At 37.5% G+C, this 21,489-nt stretch overlaps 5 protein-coding genes across 5 annotated transcripts; 2 read left to right on the forward strand and 3 right to left on the reverse strand.

Moving 5' to 3' along the window:
* Positions 1-13: 13 nt before the first annotated feature.
* On the forward strand, positions 14-626 carry GCK72_017781 (uncharacterized protein; the record flags this gene model as incomplete). Its single annotated transcript, XM_003112735.2, has 3 exons — positions 14-331; positions 381-517; positions 563-626. The coding sequence occupies 3 exons, from the start codon at positions 14-16 to the stop codon at positions 624-626; spliced, it is 519 nt and encodes a 172-aa protein (XP_003112783.2).
* A 7,469-nt stretch (positions 627-8,095) lies between these two features.
* Positions 8,096-8,719, reverse strand: GCK72_017782 (uncharacterized protein; the record flags this gene model as incomplete). Its single annotated transcript, XM_053732254.1, has 1 exon — positions 8,096-8,719. The coding sequence occupies one exon, from the start codon at positions 8,717-8,719 to the stop codon at positions 8,096-8,098; it is 624 nt and encodes a 207-aa protein (XP_053581167.1).
* Positions 8,720-13,736: 5,017 nt separating this feature from the next.
* Positions 13,737-14,182, forward strand: GCK72_017783 (uncharacterized protein; the record flags this gene model as incomplete). The annotated part of the gene is made up of 3 exons (XM_053732255.1): positions 13,737-13,904; positions 13,952-14,073; positions 14,119-14,182. The coding sequence occupies 3 exons, from the start codon at positions 13,737-13,739 to the stop codon at positions 14,180-14,182; spliced, it is 354 nt and encodes a 117-aa protein (XP_053581168.1).
* Positions 14,183-14,388: 206 nt separating this feature from the next.
* On the reverse strand, positions 14,389-14,749 carry GCK72_017784 (uncharacterized protein; the record flags this gene model as incomplete). The annotated part of the gene is made up of 2 exons (XM_003112680.1): positions 14,389-14,560; positions 14,655-14,749. The coding sequence occupies 2 exons, from the start codon at positions 14,747-14,749 to the stop codon at positions 14,389-14,391; spliced, it is 267 nt and encodes an 88-aa protein (XP_003112728.1).
* A 1,571-nt stretch (positions 14,750-16,320) lies between these two features.
* Positions 16,321-20,355, reverse strand: GCK72_017785 (uncharacterized protein; the record flags this gene model as incomplete). The annotated part of the gene is made up of 10 exons (XM_053732256.1): positions 16,321-16,527; positions 16,615-16,743; positions 16,791-17,321; positions 17,381-17,521; positions 17,572-17,829; positions 18,034-18,174; positions 18,229-18,306; positions 18,358-18,528; positions 18,757-18,900; positions 20,188-20,355. 10 exons carry the CDS (start codon positions 20,353-20,355, stop codon positions 16,321-16,323), a joined length of 1,968 nt encoding a protein of 655 aa, XP_053581169.1.
* Positions 20,356-21,489: the final 1,134 nt, after the last annotated feature.

Below are 21,489 nucleotides of genomic sequence, written 5' to 3' on the forward strand. Positions count from 1 at the left end.
GCAACGACCTGAAATGCACGAAGTTGATTATCGTTGCTATTCAGGAGACTTTATTAGTAATCTTGTGATCGCAATGACGATGGTTGTCACTAGCCCATATCTCTGTAAAATCGATCGATTGCCTATTGGAGTTCTCGCTTTCGAACGAGCAATGTGCTTCATTTATGATCGACCGACTCACTCAATTATGCTTCTCGACACTCATATGCATTTCAAGGGAAGAGCTGGAAGTGTTCTCTGTGTCGCATCATTCGAAAACATCACTGATTTCGTTGTTGCAGTGACGAAACTCGTGTTTCATGAAGTTTGCAAGTCTGCAGATTATATTGGGGTATTCTGAGTTTTTCGAACGTTTTTAAAATCAGAAATCTATTTTTCAGCAATTCGAAATCACTTGTTTGATGCTCACAAATTTGATGAATAAAGTACACAAAGGAAACATTTTTGTGCCAATAAAGCCGAGTATGCCGAGAGTTCATTCTGCAAGACCATTGAGACCAATTCGGATAAAAGCAAAGTAATTTCTCCCATTTTTCCTTCCCAGATTTGTTTTTAATTTCAGAAAAATGGTTTGCGTTGGCCACGAGAATGAGGACGAAGACAGTGGATACGAAAGTTCTAGTTGATAATAAATAAAAGTTGAAACATTAATTTATTGCTGTAAAATTTTGATTTTTCAAGGGAAACAGTTCATATATGGTCTAGATCAGAAAAATGCAACTCTAGTCTAGATCTAGTCGAAAAAGTGTTCTAATTAGAAAATGGAAGATTCTACAGTTCAAACGTTGAATAGAATATCTTATTTTTCGATATCTCAAACAACTTAGATTTTTTAAATTTAGTAGATTGCCATGAGTTGTTAATCAAGACTTAAGAAGACCTGAAAGCAAGCTTCTCGGTTTTCGCATCACATTATACTCAACTATGAATCAGAGTCTGGGTTACACACACACACATACAAATATTCTCAAAACAGGGAGAACGGTGATGAAAGTTTAATACTGTAATTTAGTAGAAATTGATGTTGTAGCTCCCACTCAAGATATACTAGTTAGCTATCCCGAATAGTTTCTGGAAAACTCTGCTAAAAGTATTTTATGATTACTGGAGTCAGAGGTTGTATGCTGAATTTTTATAATGTAGAATTCCTGCAATTCGCTGTCATATTAGTGAGGTTTTGCGTTTTCTCTTTGCCAAAACCTTTCAGTCCAGTTTAAATTCATACTAGCATTTCTTTCGCTTACTTTTCCTATGTGTTTTATCATATTTTTGAATGCGCACTGTTAAACTTCCAGCAGTAAAAGGTGTACCCTCGAATAATATTTTGTACCCTTAAATTAATTCGAGTTTTACCCTAGAATTATAGAGAAGTTGTACCCTAGAAAAGTTGCGCCCTAGAATTATTGTATCTTCGAATTGTTTTATCCTCAAAATTAATTGCCACGATGAGGCCAGAGCTACCAATGCTGCCGCGCTCTATTGACAACAATGGTACATTTTTTGCGTCACGGTGAACATTCGAATTTATATAACCGGTCCATCGATCGTGCAATGGTTATCCTTATTTACCAACGGTCATTCATTCGTACTTTCTGTTGCTATGAGTAACGGTGTTCGTTCATTCCCTCTTCTCCGTCTCCCAATCGATTGTCTGAAATATATTGTTCAACGCATGGAAGAAATTGATAAGTGAGTTTTTTCATAATCAGCATATTTCACTTTGCTTACTGTATAATTTACTTCAAACAACTTCTCTCATAGACACGACTCTAACTAATAAATACTGATTCCTACAGAAGAAATATGGATTATAAAAATTATGTTTCCTTTACGAATTGTGAACCATAGATTATTCCAGATTTGCAATTTCTCTGGTATCGAAAAGAACCCAATCTCTGGTAACCTCGACAAACCTCTTGAAATGTTGGGAAATCAATATTCGTGTGAGACAAGCCGTTACAATATCTATCGTCCTTCCTTCCCACAATAGACTCATATTTTCTTTTGAAAACTATCAAGTTCAACTGGATAATCTTTCTCCTCGGAATATAAAAGCCAATGTGTTTCTGGATCAAACGGAGTGTTCATACACAACAAGCCCAATTATAGATTTGAAGATTGGTTGAATCATATTTTCGGAGTGTATCAACGCTTTGGAGTCCGGACTGTTATACTCGACAGACTGCTTCCCAATTTGTTTTCTTTCAAAAAACAATCAAGTGTTTTTCGGAACTGGTGTTATCTGAAACCTACAGTAATACTCAAGTTCGGGAAATTTTGAAAACTTTACGACCCGAAAATTTGTTATATCTTGGATTACCTATTTTTGAAAATAACAATGAAAGCTCAGAGTCCATTCATGAAGTATTCATGCAGAATTTCGATAAAATTATATTGGGCAGATGGACAGATGTTACTTTAGACGATTTATTAGTAATGAACAGTAAGGTGATCAAGATAGAAAGTGACAGAGCTATTGATGAAAAGATCCTGAATAGATTTATCAAACATTGGATAGCTGGATCTAATAAACGAATGAATTATCTGGCAATTCGGACTCAGAGTTATAATCAATTGGTCACAATTGATAAGGCTGCCGTTTTGAAAGGAATACGTCACGTATTAGTTCTAAAAGAAGGTAGAAGGTACTTCAAAAATACTCCTTCAAACATACAATATACTGAAAGTGGTTACGATTTCAAAAGAAAAGATGGGACAACTGCAACGATTGTTTTTGACCGTTTTGATTATTTTGAAATGTTTGTTTGGCCCTGATCATTGATAATTTGGTACCTAATTGTTTTTTTTAAATGTTCTCCTTTTGACTTTTCAGTTTTTGGTTTCCAAAACATTTAATAAGATTTATTTCAAGAAAATTTAATAAAGGTTTTACCCGCTCCAATTTTTCACATCACTAACTGACCCAAATTCAAATACCGTAAATACTGTATTATAACGGCATGCCGTTATATTTTTCAATTACCTCCGAGAGAAATTTTGTGGTTTCAGAAACTCGTAGTGTTCCTTCTGGGAAGCATGCTAACGACCACAAAACTACACTGCATTCTTCTCATCTACCAGTTCAAATTTGAAAATTGATTGAGTCAAATGATAGGAAACAATCTGTATCTCATGGCTTTGCCTCAGGTGTCATTTGTATCGGAATTCGAATTCAGATGAAACAGGAAATCAATTGTACGGAGAGACTATTCAAACTTGGGGGGTTAGCTTCTTATCGTGGAATACAACAATTCCAGGAGTCTTGCGAATCCACGTGTGAGAGATCGTCAGGTTTGTGATGGAAGGAGAGAATGTCTCGTGAAGATAGCTTCCGCGTGAAATTTCTTTCATCAAATTGAAAATAACTGCCAAAAAGAGACGTGGAATCAGTTTTTGACATGAAAATTTTTTCCTTAAAACCCGCACACTGACCCAGAATCGAATACTTTATTTGATTCACACTCGTTTTATTTTCTCCGTTAACTAATGACTTCAGGAAGATAGGAAACGGTCGGAGAGACGGTACGCAGATGGGTTCAACTACTTCTGTCTCTGGGAAATCTATCGATTGTGCAAAGGTTCTCCTTATTTATCAACGGTCATTCATTCGCATTTTGTTGCTATGAGTAGCGGTGTTCGTTCCTTCCCTCATCTCCGTCTCCCAATCGATTGTCTGAAATATATTGTTCAACGCATGGAAGAAATTGATAAGTAAGTTGTTTTCATAATTAATATATTTCACTTTGCTTACTGTATAATTTACTTCAAACAAGTTCTCTCATAGACACGACTCTAACTAATAAATACTGATTCCTACAGAAGAAGTATGGATTATAAAAACTATGTTTCCTTTACGAATTGTGAACCATAGATGTTTCCTTTACGAGTTGTGAACCATTCCAGATTTGCAATCTCTCTGGTATCGAAAAGAATCCAATCTCTGGTAACCTCGACAAAACTGAAATGCCGGGAAATCAATATTTATGTGAGACGAGCCGTTTCAATATGTATCGTCCTTCCTCCCTATAAAGAACTCATATGTTCTTTTGAAAACTATCAAGTTCAACTGGATAATCTTTCTCCTCGGAATATAAAAGCTAAAGTGTATCTGCAACGAAGGGAGGTGTTCATACACAACAAGCCCAGCTATAGATTTGAAGATTGGTTGAATCATATATTCGGAGTGTATGAACGCTGTGGAGTTCAGACTGTTATATTCGACAGATTGCTTCCGAATTTGTTGTCTTTCCAAAAAACAATCAAATGTTTTTCGAAACTGGAGTTATCTGAAACCTACAGTGATACTCAAATTCGCGAAATTTTAAAAACTTTACGGCCCGAAAAATTTTTGTATCTCGGATTACCTAGGTTTGAAAATAACAATGAAAGCTCAGAGTCCATTCATGAAGTATTCATGCAGAATTTCGACGAAATTATATGAGCAATTGGACAGATGTTACTTTAGACGACTTATTAGTAATGAACAGTGAGGAGATCAAGATAAGAAGTGACCGAGTTATTGATGAAAAGATCCTGAATAGATTTATCAAACATTGGATAGCTGGATCTAATAAACGAATGAAGTACCTGGCAATTGGACCTCAAAGTAATTTTCAACTGGTCACAATTGATAAGGCTGCCGTTTGAAAGGAATACGTCACGTATTAGTTCCAAAAGAATGTAGAAGGTACTTCAAAGATACTCCTTCTCTCAAACATTCCATTGAAGGTGGTTACGATTTCAAAAGAAAAGATGGGACAACTGCAACGATTGCTTTTGACGGTTTTGAATATTTTCAGCTTTTTGTTTGGCCTTGATCATTGATCATCTGCTACCCAATCTTCTTTTTATGTATTGCTTTTGACTTTTCTGTTTTTTTTTGTTTCCAAAACATTTAATAAAGATTTCTTAATGAAATGTTAATTTTAAGAAAATTTAATAAAGATTTTTCCCGCTCCAATTTTTCACATCACTAACTTCCCCCAAAATCAAATACTTTATTTCTGTCAGACGACAACAACTAAAAAATTCCGCAAAATGGTCAGAAATGACTACAGTCCCTCCAGTATACATTTTTTTCAGGCCCATAATCCAAGGGTACAACGGATTTTTATTTATTTATTTATTTATTGAATACGATCTCGAGTATCGTGAAAGTAAGAAAAGAAAAGAATATACAGAAAATATGAGCATCAGGGGAGGAGTTAAACGGGATGTTAAATGCCAAGAAAAGACAAAAAAAGAGCTATCGTAGTGGGATCAGTTAGGAGAGATGGGCGGTCGGTCAGAGCTGATGGCAACGCGGCTAAGTGTGCGGTGAACAAAGAAGTTGCGCCTAGTTTTAGTTTTTCCTGCTTTCCAGTGGAATGTGTTGTTACTGCGTGTTTTAGTGAATGTGTTGGTCGTGAAGAAGTCTTCAGTGTTAATATCAATTTTGCCTAGTTGCATTTTGAGAATCATTTTGTAGTCTGTTGTTTGTCTGCGGTGCTCCAGAGAGGCTAGGCCATATTTGGCGTTACGTTGATTGGCTGACAGGTAGTCCGGGTCGGATGGTGTAAGATACCTCCCGATCTGTCTGCTGAGGAGGCGGCGTGTAAACGAATTTTGAATAGATTCTATTGCCCTGATATCGCATTTTTTGTACGGGCTGCTTACTTCCGTTCCATACTCTAGAACTGGTCTAATGAAAGTTTTATACAAAAGAGTCATGATTTTTGAGTCGTTACTATTGTATTTAGTAAATATTTGGGAGACAAGGAATTTAGCTGCGTTGGTGGCCTTGTGCCAATGTTCACTGAAGTCAAGTTTGGGGCTTATGAGGAACCCAAGATCTCTTATCAGTGTTTTCTGACCAACAGTATTACCTTCTATAGTGTAGGTATTCATAGCTCTTCTGTTGCCTAGGGTAATGCATTCGGTTTTACTATTGTTCAGGTCTAATTTTGCTTTTTTTGACCATAGAATTACAGAATCTATAGCTAATTGGAGACGATTAGGAAGAGAGTTACTAGAATCTGAGTTGGAGAAGGAGGCATAAATTTTTAGGTCGTCTGCAAACTGACGGCATTTGACTCCAGGTGGTAACGTTTTTGGGACATCATTGACGAAAATGCCGAAAAGAATGGGGGATAGGACTGAACCTTGCGGGACTCCGCATAGCGCCTTACGTTTAGCTGAATATGATTTTCCCACCTTAACCTCAAAATATCTCTCGGAAAGAAATGAATCGATCCACCTGATTAGTGACGGATTCAGTCTAACTTCGACAAGTTTAGCTAGTAGTAAGTCATGTTGTACGCGATCAAAAGCTTTAGCATAATCTAAGTAAACAATGTCTACTTGGTTACCTCTATCTATGTTATCTGTCCAGTCATTTAATGCGGTTAACATGCATGATACTGTAGACCTCCTGGGGCGGAAACCATGCTGCTCGTCGCTCCAAAAGTTGATTGAGTCAAGATGCGCTATGATCTGTTTCAATAGAAATCTTTCGTAGATTCGGCATATTTGGGAAGTGATAGAAATAGGTCTGAAGTCTGACGGTTGCGAGGGCTTAGCAGTTTTATTGAGAGGAAGGATGTAAGAGTGTTTCCACACTTTTGGAACAGAACCCCGAGACATAGTCAAGTTACATATTTGCGATAGGGGACTGGAGATACTTGGGCTGATCATTTTCATAAAGGTATGAGGGACGCCATCGGAAGTAGGAGTAGAGGAGTTTTTGCTTTTCATCATTAGTTTGAACAGATCGTTGTCAGTGATCCAGGGAGTTGTTGGCTAGACTTGAAGTTGTTTGGGAAGCTGAGCGGGGAGGTGGACTTATTCAGGTACTGTTTTTCAAAATGAGAAGCCAGGCAATCTGCTTTTTCTTGGTTTGATTTCGCGTAGCAGCCGGGAAGAGGTTCTAGAGTAGGGATGAGAGTCTTTCTTGGTTTCAGAAGGAATTTGGCATAATGTGTGAAACGACTGGGGCCACGCGCTTTAAAATTTTGAAGTTCAAGGTTCCGTTGATATTTCAGTAACTTTTTGCGGTATTTGCGAGCAATGAGCACGTAGATCAAAAAGTCTTCCTTTTTACGGGAAGACGCAACTCTTTTGTGGAGAGATTCGGTCAGGTGCTTTAAGTTATTCAGATATTTGGGTAGATTATGGCAGCCAGTTGTCACTTTTTGGATAGGGACTGAGATGAGGAAGGCTTGACGCATATGTGTCAGAAAGGTTTCGAAAATTTGATCTATTGTGTTATTGTCGTTGATGATGAGCCCCCAGTTAATTTTGTCGAGGTATTCGCAGCAAGCGAACCAGTTAATGTTCTTGTAATCGTAAAGTTCAGTGTATACTGGAACCTTTTCATGGAGTAGGTCTACTTGAAATGCAATTTTGCTGTGGTCGCTAGACCCGATTGGACTCGAAATGTAAAGGGTTAAGAGCGGAACATTAGAGAAAACAAGGTCAAGAATGTTTCCATTTCTAGTCGTGGAAGTCACGTATTGCTTTAGTTGATTACAGTTACAGAAATCCAGTAGAATACTGCCTAGGCGGGTACTAGAAGTTGGCGTAGCGGAGGTCCAATCCACTTCCTTGATATTGAAGTCTCCCATGACTATAACTTGGCCTGGGTGGTCAGTGAGATCAGATATTTTGTTTAATAAGGACAATGAGTTACGGTGGGAGCAGTTAGGGACGCGATATACATTAATTACACGAGTGGGCGCGACATTATTTAGTAAGTCTATGGCCAGTATCTCATAGGCAAGTGTTTTGGATTCAGCGGTAATTAATTGACTAGAAATTTCATTTTTGATTATCGTGCACACGCCTCCCCCTTTTTTAGAATCAGACCGGTCGGCACGGTACAACGTGTAAGCCGGATGGGAGCCTGTTATTATTGTGTTGTCTGTTGTGCTGTGGAGCCATGTTTCTTGTAGGGCAATAATATCGTAAAAATTGTTTGTTAATAGCGCGCCAAGTTCTAACCTGTTTGCTTTGACCGACCGAATGTTGGAAGACAAAAAATTAAGCATTAAATTTTGAGATAGAGACTGCGGAGAAGAAAACGTGGACATATTAGAATGGGGACGTGGTGGGGCGCCTATTAGTTTTTTGGGGCTGGGGTCACGATAACAGGAGAACTAGCAGGGGGGTCAATTATCATTTCTTCGGAATTAGCAACACGTGGGATATCTTGCGACTGTTTAGTTTTCTTTCTTTCCTCACGAAACGCTTCTAGCTCCAGTTTGCTCATACTTCTGCGGACATAGACCGGTGGATGCCCTCTCGTATCAAAAGACTTGAGCTGAGGAGCTACTTTCAGCAACTCTCTTTGCATTTGACTGCTCGGCAAAACTAACTTGAGGAGACGCGGTTTCCCATCAGTTCGTTCTTTTCCCATTCGGTAAAGTGCCACTGGTTGACAACCTAGATTAAGATGACGAAACAGGAGATTGATCGAGGTGACATCTAGAAGATTTCTTTCATGCTGGAAGTAAGATTTAGATTCGGGGACGTTCAGCAGCACAACCGATCGTCGACGTTCCTTAGCTTCCGCGGGATCCTCTGCTTCGACGACTTTCACCTGGGAAGACTTCTCAAGTGCCGACTCGATTTCCTTCAACTTATTCTGTTGTTTCACCAACTCCACTTCGAGTTGCTGGATAACAACTTTCGACGACTCCGTCATCTTGTCCAAAGTAGCCAGCTTCTTTTCGAAAGCATACATAGAAGATCATACATAGAAGAATATCGAGTCAAAATATCAATCCAAATAATCCAGGAGACACTGTAAATCCGTTATCTATTTGGCATGTGTACTCTCAGGAACATGCATACTCAGACAGGTAAAAAAGAGCAAAGTCTCGACAAGAACTATGAACTTTACAGACAGGATCTCTATTTTGATCAGAAGTCGCCAGGATGTGCATGATAAAACTCACCCGAAAGAATCATCCTAGTTACAAAATTGTCTTATTCACGTGACCTTTCCTATTTTGTTGGAAAGACAGAATGCAACAAAGCACGGTCTCCTACGCGTAAAAAATTCTAAATAAATTTCCACATCATCTGACCTTTCACGCTGAGTATTGTCCTTGGCTATTTTTGAGAAAAAAGTAGGGCAATTGTTTAGAACGCTCTAGCTTCAAGGAAACGTATCAACTTGACTGGAAGTTTTCAAAACGAATAGAGGAAAAAAATCCCTACATTTTGATATGCAATAGTAATATGAACTTACATGGAATGTATTTTGACTGCCTTCCTAAAGTACCGATTTTTTTAGCTCATTCGATGAGTTTTCCCAAGAGAAAATGACTTATAATGGGTTTTCCTGTGACGTGACCTCGTTTTTGAGAAATTGAGATTTTTCAAAAAATGCAATTTTTTCGAAAAATTTTTTTCATTAATTTTTTTCATTATTTTTCGGGATTGTTCAGAAAAATAGCTTTACACATAATTGTAGCAAATTTCATGTAGTTTTTGACAAAAATATGACACTCATGAAAAAATAATTTTTTGTGACATCCTCCAAAAAAAAATTTTTTTTTCGAGGACGGCATATATGAGGTAAGTAAGTACAACTCATTTGGATTATTTTCCTATATAGCACTATAGTCGCTTCCTGTCAAAAATTAAGGAAAAAATTGGTTTGAAAATTTTCATTAAAAAAAAAAGATGTGACATGTCGGAAATGAGTTCGAATTTCTGACATTGAATTAGTTTTAAGTGAAATCTTTTTAGAATAATGATTTCCTGACTATGTTCTATTATTTTCAAAAAAAAACTGCATTCCTGTTGACCTCTCTTGTCACAACACTCGTTCAAATATTGCAAGTTTTCTCATGTGGTGGAAATTCAATTGCTCATAACTCCTCTAAAACTGAAGCAAAGAGGTTCAAAAGCACAGAACAACTTGAAAATGACTATTGCTTTTCAAAAATCATAATTGGGCTGTTTTTCGAAAAAAAAATTTTTTCGATTTTTGATAAGGGGGGACCACATGAAATTTTTTCCAGAAACTCAAAATAAAATTTTTTCGAAAATAAACAGAATTAATAGTTTTTAGCTTTTTTTGTAACTAAAAAACTAGTTTTGAGTTGTTTTCGAAAAAAAAAAATTTTCAAGTTTCTGGAAAAAATTTCATGTGGTCCCCCCAAATAATTTTTCGAAAAACAGCCCAATTATGATTTTTGAAAAGCACTAGTAATTTATAAGTTGTTCTATGCTTCTGAACCTCTTTGCTTCAGTTTTAGAGGAGTTATGAGCAATTGAATTTCCACCACATGAGAAAACTTGCAATATTTGAACGAGTGTTGTGACAAGAGAGGTTAACAGGAATGCAGTTTTTTATTTGAATATAATAGAACATAATCCGGAAATTATTATTCTAAAAAGATTTCACTTAAAACTAATTCAATGTCAGAAATTCGAACTCATTTCCGACATGTCTCATTTTTTCGAAAAATGAAATTTTCAGACCAATTTTTTCCTTAATTTTTGACAGGAAGCGACTATAGTGCTATATAGGAAAATGATCCAGATGAGTTGTACTTACTTACCTCATATATGTACTTACTTACCTCATATATCCTCAAATCTTTCAAGTCTAATAATCCGGCATTTTACTCTTTTCTATTCAAAACATATGTTCTTCCTATTCTTGAATACGCTTCTGTCATTTTCTGTCTTGCCCCCTCCTCATCCCTCTCCAGACTTCTTGAATCCACTCTTCGAATTTACTCTAGGAAAACTCTCCAACGATGCAATATCGCTTTCTCATCTTATTCGCATCGTCTAGAACTTCTCTCTATCTACTCTATAAGACACCGTAGACTCAAATCCCAATTACTCCTCCTGTATAAATTTATAGCTGGCGCATCTCATTTTCCCAATCTCAATTCCTTTATCAGACTGTCAAGTTCTCCACGAAGACCCATGACTCTCATTTATCTCTCCCCCCTCTCCGACAATTTTTTCTCTTTTATCCTTCCCATCTGGAATGCCATTGTTGCCAATGTTAGTAGTTTCCTCTCCCCCTCCCAATTTGAACATCTTCTTGACTCTGCCATTACCCGGTTTTAATTTATTATCTCATCTGGTCATTTTGTTAAATACATATCATTATTCTCTCCTTTAATTTGCCTTCTACGGTTATCTCTTCCCCCTTGCCAACTTGTCTGCCTACCCTCCTTTTTATATTTATTCTCATTCCCCGTTTCCTATGTATCATGTCATCCCTATTTTCTACTCGAAACTGTCTCGTGAGGGATCGTTTCTAGTCTTTTGTATCTTTTTGGTTTCCTTTTAGTCACAATAAATTAAATTAATATATGTCACCTTTGCCGTCCTCGAAAAAAAAAATTTTTTTTTGGAGGGTGTCACATTTTTACCTTTTTCAAGACCAAAAAATCATTTTTTCATAAGTTTCATATTTTTGTCGAAAACTACATAAAATTTGCTACAATTATGTGCAAAGCCCATTTTCTGAGCAATCCGGTAAAATAATGAAAAAAATTAATGAAAAAAAATTTTCGAAAAAATTGCATTTTTTGAAAAATCTCAATTTCTCAAAAACGAGGTCACGTCACAGGAAAACCCATTATAAGTCATTTTCTCTAGGGAAAACTCATCGAATGAGCTAAAAAAATCGGTACTTTAAGGGGGGGGCAGTCAAAATACATTCCATGTTAGGCTTTGGAAGCCAGTGAACGAGAAACAGAAAAACTGAGAAACTTGACCGAATTTGAGAAATGTAATCGACTGATTGTTGTTCATGCGCTATAATTTTGTTGAACAAGTTGTTAATGATCGCTTAGCTCTGAAAAACCGTCCGGAAATCTTTTTATGTTCCTATACACTCCGTTCTCAACCAATATTCAGTCAGCTGAGATACCGTATACCTAATTACGACATTTGATTAAAAACTGTTTCCATGGGGTTGTAGAGATTCTTGATCTGATCATTATTCAAGTGAAATGAATCTTCATGGAGCAAAACCAAAAAAGCAGATGTCAATTTTCGATGTCAGTTCAAAATGGCAAATTTTCTGCACATTTTCCGATTTTTCTCAAGAATTAGGTCTAACTTCAAAAATGTGGCATCTTGCAAAGTTTCTAAATTTTATTCTGATTTTGATGAGTCGTCAATCAAGAATTTTCATTGGAAAATAAAAAAGTTGATCTAGTTTTATGATGTTCCTCCGACTGAATAGTAATTCTTATATATGCATCTACTTTTTTATTTTTCAACGAAAATTCTCGATTTATGGCTCATTCGAATCAGAATAAAATTTAGAAACTCTGCATGGGGCCAGTTTTTTGATTTCTGATGTTGTTTTCAAGATATTTGCCAAAAAGTACGAAAAAATCGTATTTTTGTACTGAAATTGAATTTTTGAATCAACTTTTCCAGTTTTTGCCTAAAATCAAAATTTCAAGGTGCAAACTGATTAATTTCAGATTCTCTAAAAACTCATGGCAAGCGATTTTTGAAATACATCGTAATTAGGTCATCGGCAGTAGAAAATCATCATATTATCTACTGAATTCCTAATTTTTTCATCCATCTGATGTTTTTCTGAACGGTTTCGGTTTACAAACTGCTTACGGAAGCCTTCATTAACAGTCTTCTATCCAATTTTGAACGAAAAGTAGACTACATCTCCGAAAATGGGTCAAAACACTCCATTCGATTACACAAGAGATGATGAGCTCCATAGACGGCAGAATAATATGTTTAATATATGAAAATGCTGGGAATGTCTTCCTCCATCTATTTTTCATAAAAATCAATCAAATCCTGCTTCTTCCAAGTCACCAGATAGCTTAAAGTTACGTCTATAAAGAGAAAACGAGAGATAAAAATCACAGTGAGAGACGCAGACGGCGTGCAAATTAATAAAATTTTTCACGTGTAGGAGACCGTGACAAAGTTGAAATCTGTCCTCCCGCGTGAAAGGACTACTGTGATTGTGAAATCTCATTTTTCGCGTGTCCCCATGGAAGGACAGAACTCAACAGAGTTGAAATCTGTATGGAGAGAGTTCAACGGAGTTGAAATCAGTCCTTTGGATTTGGTCATGTCTACTTCTTTGTTGATTTTTTTTTATTATTTAACTGAATAAATATTTGTATATCTAAATTGTTTGATAACGGAAGCATTCAGAAATAGCTGTAACTGGACACTATTTGAAAAAAGACACACAAATAAGAAGAAACTATTTCAAACCAAATTTTCTGTGTTTTTGAAAATTTTGAGACAAAAAATAGCGTCTTTCACATGTTTCCCCAAATTCTGAAAAAGTACAGATTTTAGTGATTTTTTCGAAATTTACCTCGAAAAGTGAAAATTTTCAAATTGGGGGGTTCTTATATGTATAATAGAATCGTTTTGAAGTCTTTCAGAGAAGAGAGGCGGCATTGCCCCCAATCACTCAAAAAATTCAGGAAGCAGAACTGTTTAGATCAAACCAGACTGAAAAGAAGATTTCCGTAAATATGAAAAAAAATTTTGAAGGATTTTGGGGTAGGGAGGCGCGCCTATACGTTTACTTCCTTTATTAATTTTTATTCTATCCTGCCCTTTACCATTGGTTGTTGGTTGTAGGTAATTGAATCAACTCTTGACAATGGTCGAAAGGCCCAAATATCTCGAATTCTCATGCATTATACCATCATGCACTATATGTACTAGGAGCAACTTTGAATGTATTTGAAAATTAAAATCCCACAATCACCTTCATCGCAATGACGATGGTTGTCACTAGCCCATATCTCTGTAAAATCGATCGATTGCCTATTGGAGTTCTCGCTTTCGAACGAGCAATGTGCTTCATTTATGATCGCCCGACTCATTCAATTATGCTTCTCGACACTCATATGCATTTCAAGGGAAGAGCTGGAAGTGTTCTCTGTGTCGCTTCATTCGAAAACATCACTGATTTCGTTGTTGTTTTTTTCAGCAATTCAAAATCACTTATTTGATGAATAAAGTACACAAAGGAAACATTTTTGTGCCAATGAAGTCGAGCATGTCGAGAGTTCATTCTGCGAGACCGTTGAGACCAATTCGGATAAAAGCAAAGTAATTTCTCCCATTTCGCCTTCCCAGATTTGTTTTTAATTTCAGAAAAATGGTTTGTGTTGGACACGAGAATGAGGACGAAGACAGTGGATACGAAAGTTCTAGTTGATAATAAGGAAAAGTTGAAACATTAATTTATTGCTGTAAAATTTTGATTTTTCAAGGGAAACAGTTCAATCAGAGGCAGGGAATATTGGGAACAGTGGTCCGTAGAAGTTATTTTGAAAAAATGGTACAGATGTTACTTGAGAATTCAAGCATAAATACTTAGTAGATCAACATGATAGAATTATACAATATATTAGAACAAGGTTATTAGAAGAACAAATAACGGCACCCGCCTTGATTATCCACGGTGTATCCTTGAATTGGTGCCGAGATGTAGAATTTCGGCTGCTGGGCTGGCGCTTGGGTGGTTTGTTGTGGAGATTGTTGTTGTTGTTGTTGAGTGGTGGCAGGTTGTTGAATGGCTTGTTGAGGGACATTCCTGGAAAAATATTGTTTAGGTTACAGTAGATTGATAGACGCATTATTTTTCTACAATTCCGAATAAAATATTTTAGAATTATATTGAAACTCACTCCTGCACTTTGTCCTCTCGAAGTCTCTTGATCTGAGGAGCGTCTTCGATTTCGTCCCAAGTGGCGCAACGACGGGATCCGATTTGGCAGTCCATAGTGTTGGTTTTTCGCTGAAAATAGCACCATTTTGATCTCAAATTTGACGAAATTTCTTTCAAAATTACGACTAAAAGTTAAGAAGGAAGGAAGACGAAAAGAAAAACATAAAGATGACGCGGTGACACAGTCCACACACTCGTTCTGATTCCTCTTTCATGGGCGTCGATAAGCAACCAAACAACACGAAACGACAACAAGTGATAAGAAGCAGATTGAATGAATTTCGAAAATGAGTTTTCAAGGAAAAGATTGAGCCTTAATCGGAGAACATTCGGTGTTTTAAAGAAATTAGTAATTCGAGATGCGAAAAGCGTTAGCGATCGGATTTCTTTCGGAAAAAATGTTGTTGGAGATCAAGAAACAATTAGTTTAAAAGTGTTGAGATCTCATCCTTTTGACATTTTGAGCTATTTCAAAGCAATAAAACAGATATGGATGAGTGAAATGTCCTGTACGAGTAGCGAAAATGATGTTTGATCTTCTAATTTTCTGTAGAAATTTAGTTTTTTTTTTCTAAAACTATGATGAGGAATTATCAACCAAGATAATAAAATGCCAATAAAATTTTGAAAACGGTTATTCAATAAAACTGTTTTCAATCATGTTTCTTTTTTTCAAAAGATTAGGACATTTTTTGAAAACTTGAATCTGGCTACTTCGTTTTTCAGTTTTCGAATGAAATGAAGAATACAGTATTCAATCTTCCAAATTATAAATATCTAGGACAAAAGTTGTGAGAAATTAGTACTAAATAACACAAGAACTTAACCTAAAAAAGCCGAATTCAAATGGTATTTGTGAAGAAAACGGCGAAGGAGACCAGTGAGCGAGTAGTGAGGGATAAGACACTGCGCGAGAAGAAGAGAGACGAGAGAAGTAACAGAGGTCAGACGGAATTACGACGGATGTGCTGTACTGACAGGGAAATAACAAAGGGCTCTGAGGAGAACGTTGTAAAAATAGCTGGAGGTGAAAAGATAGAGGTCGAAGAATAAGAAAAATATCTGAAAAACAAGTAGAATCGTTGAAAAAAATAGAAAATTGTTTTCAATTTCCACCAAAATTCGAGTTCGGCAGTGAGTGCCATGGAGCGCATTTGCAAAACTTACTGTATTCAGGATTTTCAGCCAAATTTCAGAATTGATGTTCAATGAAAAATGAAGAAATTGCAATAATTAAAATTTTATTGGAGAAACAAACATTGAATTGAGCATTTTTATGTGGTGAATATCTTTGAAAGTCGCGACAGATTCTCTCTCAATACTTTGAGATTTTGTGTGTGAGCAAATTTCAATTTTCAAAGAAAAAAAAACAATACAACTTTTAGTTTGAAATCAAGTAACTTCTTGATAAGATATTCCGAAAAAGACTGGGGTGAAAAGTGGCAAAAAAACAAAGAAGAAGAGTGTGAAGACATGTGGAATAAGTAAGTAAAACGAGAATTGGTCATTTCGTGCTTAAAAGATCGGGGCGGGGTTTTTGAAAGATTTTGATGGGGAAGAAAATATTTAGAAAATATAAATTACTAGAAATCTATTAAATATATTTAAATGATATAAGCTTCCATTTACAACTTGTTCTTGGCTAGTCGATGCCTCTTGCGAAGACAGCAAACTCCTTGCATACACTGAGAATATCCACTTCCACATCCACATGATCCACCGACTTGTTGGCACATTGTGATGGCTGGAGCCTGTACGAATTGGTACTGTTGGATACATGATTGCTGGCAGGATGGTTGACATTGTGGAACACATTGGAGTACTGGTGGAGCCTGAAAAGTAATAATAGGGCAACATATTACACAGGTCTAGAAATTCAATTATTTAGATTAATGTCAGAATTAATTAAAACTGATTACCTGACAAGCCTGTCCACAAATTGGATTAGACTGAACAACAATCACTTGCTGATTGTTGTTATTTCCACATGATTGTTGGCAACTGTTTTGGCAGGCAGAGACGCATTGGACGTTTGATCCGCAGGTTTGCTGGAAGTCTCAGTGTCAGTTTCATTTCCTAGACTACAGTAACCTACCTGACACTGTGGCTGACAGGCTTGAACACAGTTGTTTTGTTGTGGTTGCTGAACGACAATCACTGGTTGAGATTGCTGTCCGCAGGTCTGTTGGCAACTTGGGATACAGGCTTGAACGCATTGAGTGTTGCTTCCGCAGGAGGATTGGCATGATGGCTGGCAAGCGGACTGACAGATATTCTGTGTCTGAATGCATTGCTGACTGCAAGATGGTTGGCAGGCAGATGGACAGGATGGTTGAGCATCTTGAACGACTACAACTGGTTGCTGTTGTTGAACACAGGAAGATTCACAGCTTGGAAGGCAAGCTTGAACACATTGAGCATTAGAACTGCACGATGATTGACAGGATGGTTGGCAGGCAGCAGCGCAGATGGTTTGTTGTTGAACACATTGTGGAGTACATTGTGGCATACAGGAAGAAGCACAAGTATTTGAAGATGAAGATGATGGTTGAACGACGACGATTTGAGCTTGTTGTTGCTCGACGCAGGAAGAGGAGCACATTGGTTGACAAGCTGGGGCACAGGCCTGGAGTTTCATTTAGAGTTGGAATTGTTGCTTTTTTTGAAATGGTTAATTTCACTTACCTGTTGGACGCAACTTGGTTGGCAAGCTGGCATGCAAGATGAGGTACATTGTTGCTGTGGTGGCTGGACGACAACAATTTGTGCCTGTTGTTGTTCGACACATTGGGAAGAGCACATTGGTTGGCAAGCTGGAGCACAAGCCTGAAATTTGGAAAAGTCAGAATCTGAAAATGAAGGAAAAAGAGTCTCACCGCCTGAACACAAGATGGTTGACAGGATGGCATACAGGAAGAAGCGCACTGGTTCTGTTGGTTTTGTTGGACAACAACAACTTGTGGTTGATTGTTTCCACAGTTATTTCCAGAGCATCCATTGGTGCAGGATGGGAGACAAGCTGGCATGCAGGATGGAGCACATTGTTGCTGTGGTTGTTGGACAACGATGATTTGTTGCTGTTGTTGCTCGACGCATGAGTTTGAGCACATTGGCTGGCAGGCTGGGGCGCAGGCCTGGAAAGAAAATTCAAGCTGAGAGAAAATCTACTTATTGCAGATGTAGCTCCAGATTTTTATCTAAGTATTAGTAATGTAGGAAACCGAATAAAACTAGAACCTGTAGGTTCGCATGAATGAATCAACACTCCCTCTCAATAAGACTGAACCGAGGAATTCAATTCCTTTCTCTAATACAAAAGTTGCCTACTAATATCCAACCTGTTGAACGCATGATGGCTGACAAGATGGCATGCAAGACGAAGCACACTGTTGCTGTGGCTGTTGCACGACAATGATCTGTTGCTGTTGCTGCTGAACACACGAATTCGAGCACATTGGTTGACAGGCTGGAGCGCATGACTGAAAATTTGTGTTTCTTAATTGAGATTTGAAACTTTTTTCGTAAAAACTCACACTCTGAACACAAGATGGCAGACAGGCTGGCATACACTGGGATGAGCATTGCTGTTGTGGTTGTTGGACAACGATGATCTGAAATGGAATAATAAGTTTTGAATAGTTTGGGAACACCTCTAAAAGTACCTGTGGCTGAGACTGTTGCTGGCACTGATTGCAAGAAACTTGATAGCTCAATGCACCACATCCACACGAAGAATATTGCATTTGGAGGGTTCCACAATCACAAGATGGGCTGGAGATGGATGGGCAACCGCATTGGGTTTGGAGCATGTTGGCACAGTCGCATTGTTGAACCTGAAGAGTTTTTTAAATTTTTTATTGAGAGATAAAGTTTGATGGAGGCACTGTAGAGCTAAAGTAGCTACAGTAAGCCATAGGAATAATCTACAAAAACTGGCACAAGACAGAACAACCTCAGCAAGAATTCATATGCAATATAACTGATAATCCCAGCTCTGGAACAGTCGGAAAATCTAATTCCCTGATGTCGCACCTCCCTGCATACCAAAATCCTCAACTCACCTGAATCTGAAGAGCAGCACAATTGCATTGAGACTGAACTTGTTGTGGACAGCAAGAGTTTTGAGCAGCAAAGCAGCATTGACGTTTTGCTCTACTCACAGCCGCCGTCTCATTTCTTGTTTCAGGTCCCTCTTTCTCTTTGACCTGAAAAAGGATATATCCATATTCGGATGTTTGTCTCTATTTTGTTTGTGTCAACAATCCACACTTTTTGACAGTCTCTTTTCTTCGTTCAAATCTCTTTCGGATATATCTTTTCATGCGATTTCTTTCTCTCTTTCTCTCTTCATCTCGAACAAAAACTATGCGATCTCCGGGTGAGTCAAAAAGAAGAAGAAGAAGCAGAAGTCATGAGATATGGAGAGCGAGAAAGAAAACAAAATGAACAGTCGTCCTGGTGCGTGTTGAGTAAATACAGACAAACACATTACGCGGGTTGCACACACTATTTTGGCTTCTGTGTCCACTTTAACCCCGCAGCTGAACGGGAAAGAAGAGGGCGAAAGTTTTGCATGCTCATCTCATCAAGCGGAGCTGTACGAATATTTCAAAATCAAACTTTTTGAAAACTGTTTGAAAAATCGAACTTTGCAGATTGGTTTTTGAAGGACTGAATCGGGAAAAAAAAGCTGGAAAGGAAATTTCTAGTGGATTTTGAGGATTACGGTAGATGACTGAATACTCAAAAAAACGAATTTTAAAAACACATTTTCAGTGTGGAAGCTGTGAAAATGAGTTGTTAATCTTTTTGTTTTGAACAAAAAACTGGAAAAAATGAACATTCTAAAACCTGCAGCTGGTATAATTCGGAAAAAAATTGATTTCTGATCATTATCGGGTACTTAAAATCAAATCTAGCTTTTCAGAATTTTAAGCGACTTTTCTGGTTCTGAAAGGCTTAATTTGCTGAAACATCTGAATCCGGTTCCGCTAAAATCTCAAAATTCTCAAAGGAGCTAGACCGAAAGCATTTGTTTTTTTTGTTGGAGTTCTCTTATTCGAGTTTATCGGGATATCCACTTAGAAAATATGCGTTATTAAACTTTTCCTAACCCATTTCAATCATCAAAATCTTATATTCATTCCAGAAATTTTCCAGTCTAGACATTTCCAAAAAACCAGAATTCTCAGAAACCCTGAAATCGCGGAGCTTATTGACCAACACCCAGATTCTCCAGAAAAGTGTGTTTTGTGATTTCCTAAACTAGACAATCTTGTTCGCCTTCCCCATGTCTATACAGTGATTTAAACCTCTTGATCTCAGAAAGTGTGGCCGGTGGGTGACTAGCCAAACACGTTTTGTTTCCGAGCACTGCTTTTTCTTGTATAACAAGAAAGAAAATACAAAAACCAAGTGCAAACAAGCTGGACATGTTTTTTTCGTTTTGTTTTTTTTTCGACTTCTTTTGGAATTCACGGAAATTGACGAACCTCTTCTGTACCCTTGCTCGCTGTAGTCGTCGTCGTCGATTCTGATGTCGTAGTTTCGGAAGTTCCGGGGGTTGTGGAAGGAGTGGGTTTAGTTGTTTCTTCTGTAGTCGTGGCAGCGTATGAGCTAACCACTAGAAGGGCGAACAGCAAAGGTTGCCAGCGCACCATTCAGCCTGAATAGACTAGATGATGTGGTGGATTCAGAAGCAATATGTAAGAAAGGGTACAGTAATATTTCAAGAAGTAATCGTTTCAGAAAACTTTAGAAAGATGTTGAAAAATGAGTTGAAATAAAAGTTGAAATAAAAAACAGGTGACTACACAAGGAAAAAGAAGGAAAAGGAGAACATGACGAAAACGAAATAAAGTGAAGCCAGTTTCGAGCCGAAGTGGACATTGTGCTTGTGTGTGTGCTTATTTGCTGCTTGGAGCTGGACAGTATTGAGGGGTCAGAGGACTAGAGACATAGGAATTGAGAGACTCTCTCCCTCACTCTCCCCCCTGAAGGCGCCAGCTCCTCCCTCCATTTCGGAAACCTCTGGGAAGAGAATATGGAGAAGAAGATAACTGACAACACACAGACACACTGAAGAAGGGAGGGACCGAGTTAAGGAAGAAGGGAGGAGGAGGAGAGACTGTCCAACCCCATTTCGGCTTGTTTTTAGACGGAGCCATCCGAGATTGCCGAGTTAAAAATAGCGAGAGGTGTGGTTGGGTTTTGAGGAAAAAGGGAAGATGGTGACAAGGCTAAGACAAGAGCCAAAATGCGTACAAGAATATTGTTGTTTTCAAGTATTTGTATAGTCAAAAGGGTATGAAAAAAAAGGAAGAAGAAGGGTGAAAGATGGGGTAAGGAGTTGCAAGAATTTGCAGAGAATGTGAAAAACTGGACATCTTTGAGGAGTTTCGAGAAATCGTTGAAGTGGTTATTATATATTTTTCTGAAAGATCAAATCTAGATCTACAACTTTGTAGTTGACAACTTTTTTGTAAAACTTGAAACTGGAGAGATCTTATCTTCAGAATATCAGCTCGGACCAAAATCCGTCTATCTTTATCGCTTTGTATCTTCTCGAGGAGGGTTTGCGTGAAAGATTTGGTAACTGTTAAAATAAAAAGCTAGATTAGTAAATTACATATACAAAACTTCAAGGCAAAAAGCCGGTATATAGCAGAGTTCAATTTTCATAGATATTTGCAAGAGGGCGGAGAGTACTGTAGCTAAAAGAATAACCATGTACAGTAATTGAAATGTTTTAAAGCTATCATTAAATCTGGCTTCCATCTTTCAATTCTTAAGAT

This window comes from Caenorhabditis remanei, chromosome V (assembly GCF_010183535.1).
Source record: "Caenorhabditis remanei strain PX506 chromosome V, whole genome shotgun sequence".
NCBI classification, from domain to species: Eukaryota; Metazoa; Nematoda; class Chromadorea; order Rhabditida; family Rhabditidae; genus Caenorhabditis; species Caenorhabditis remanei.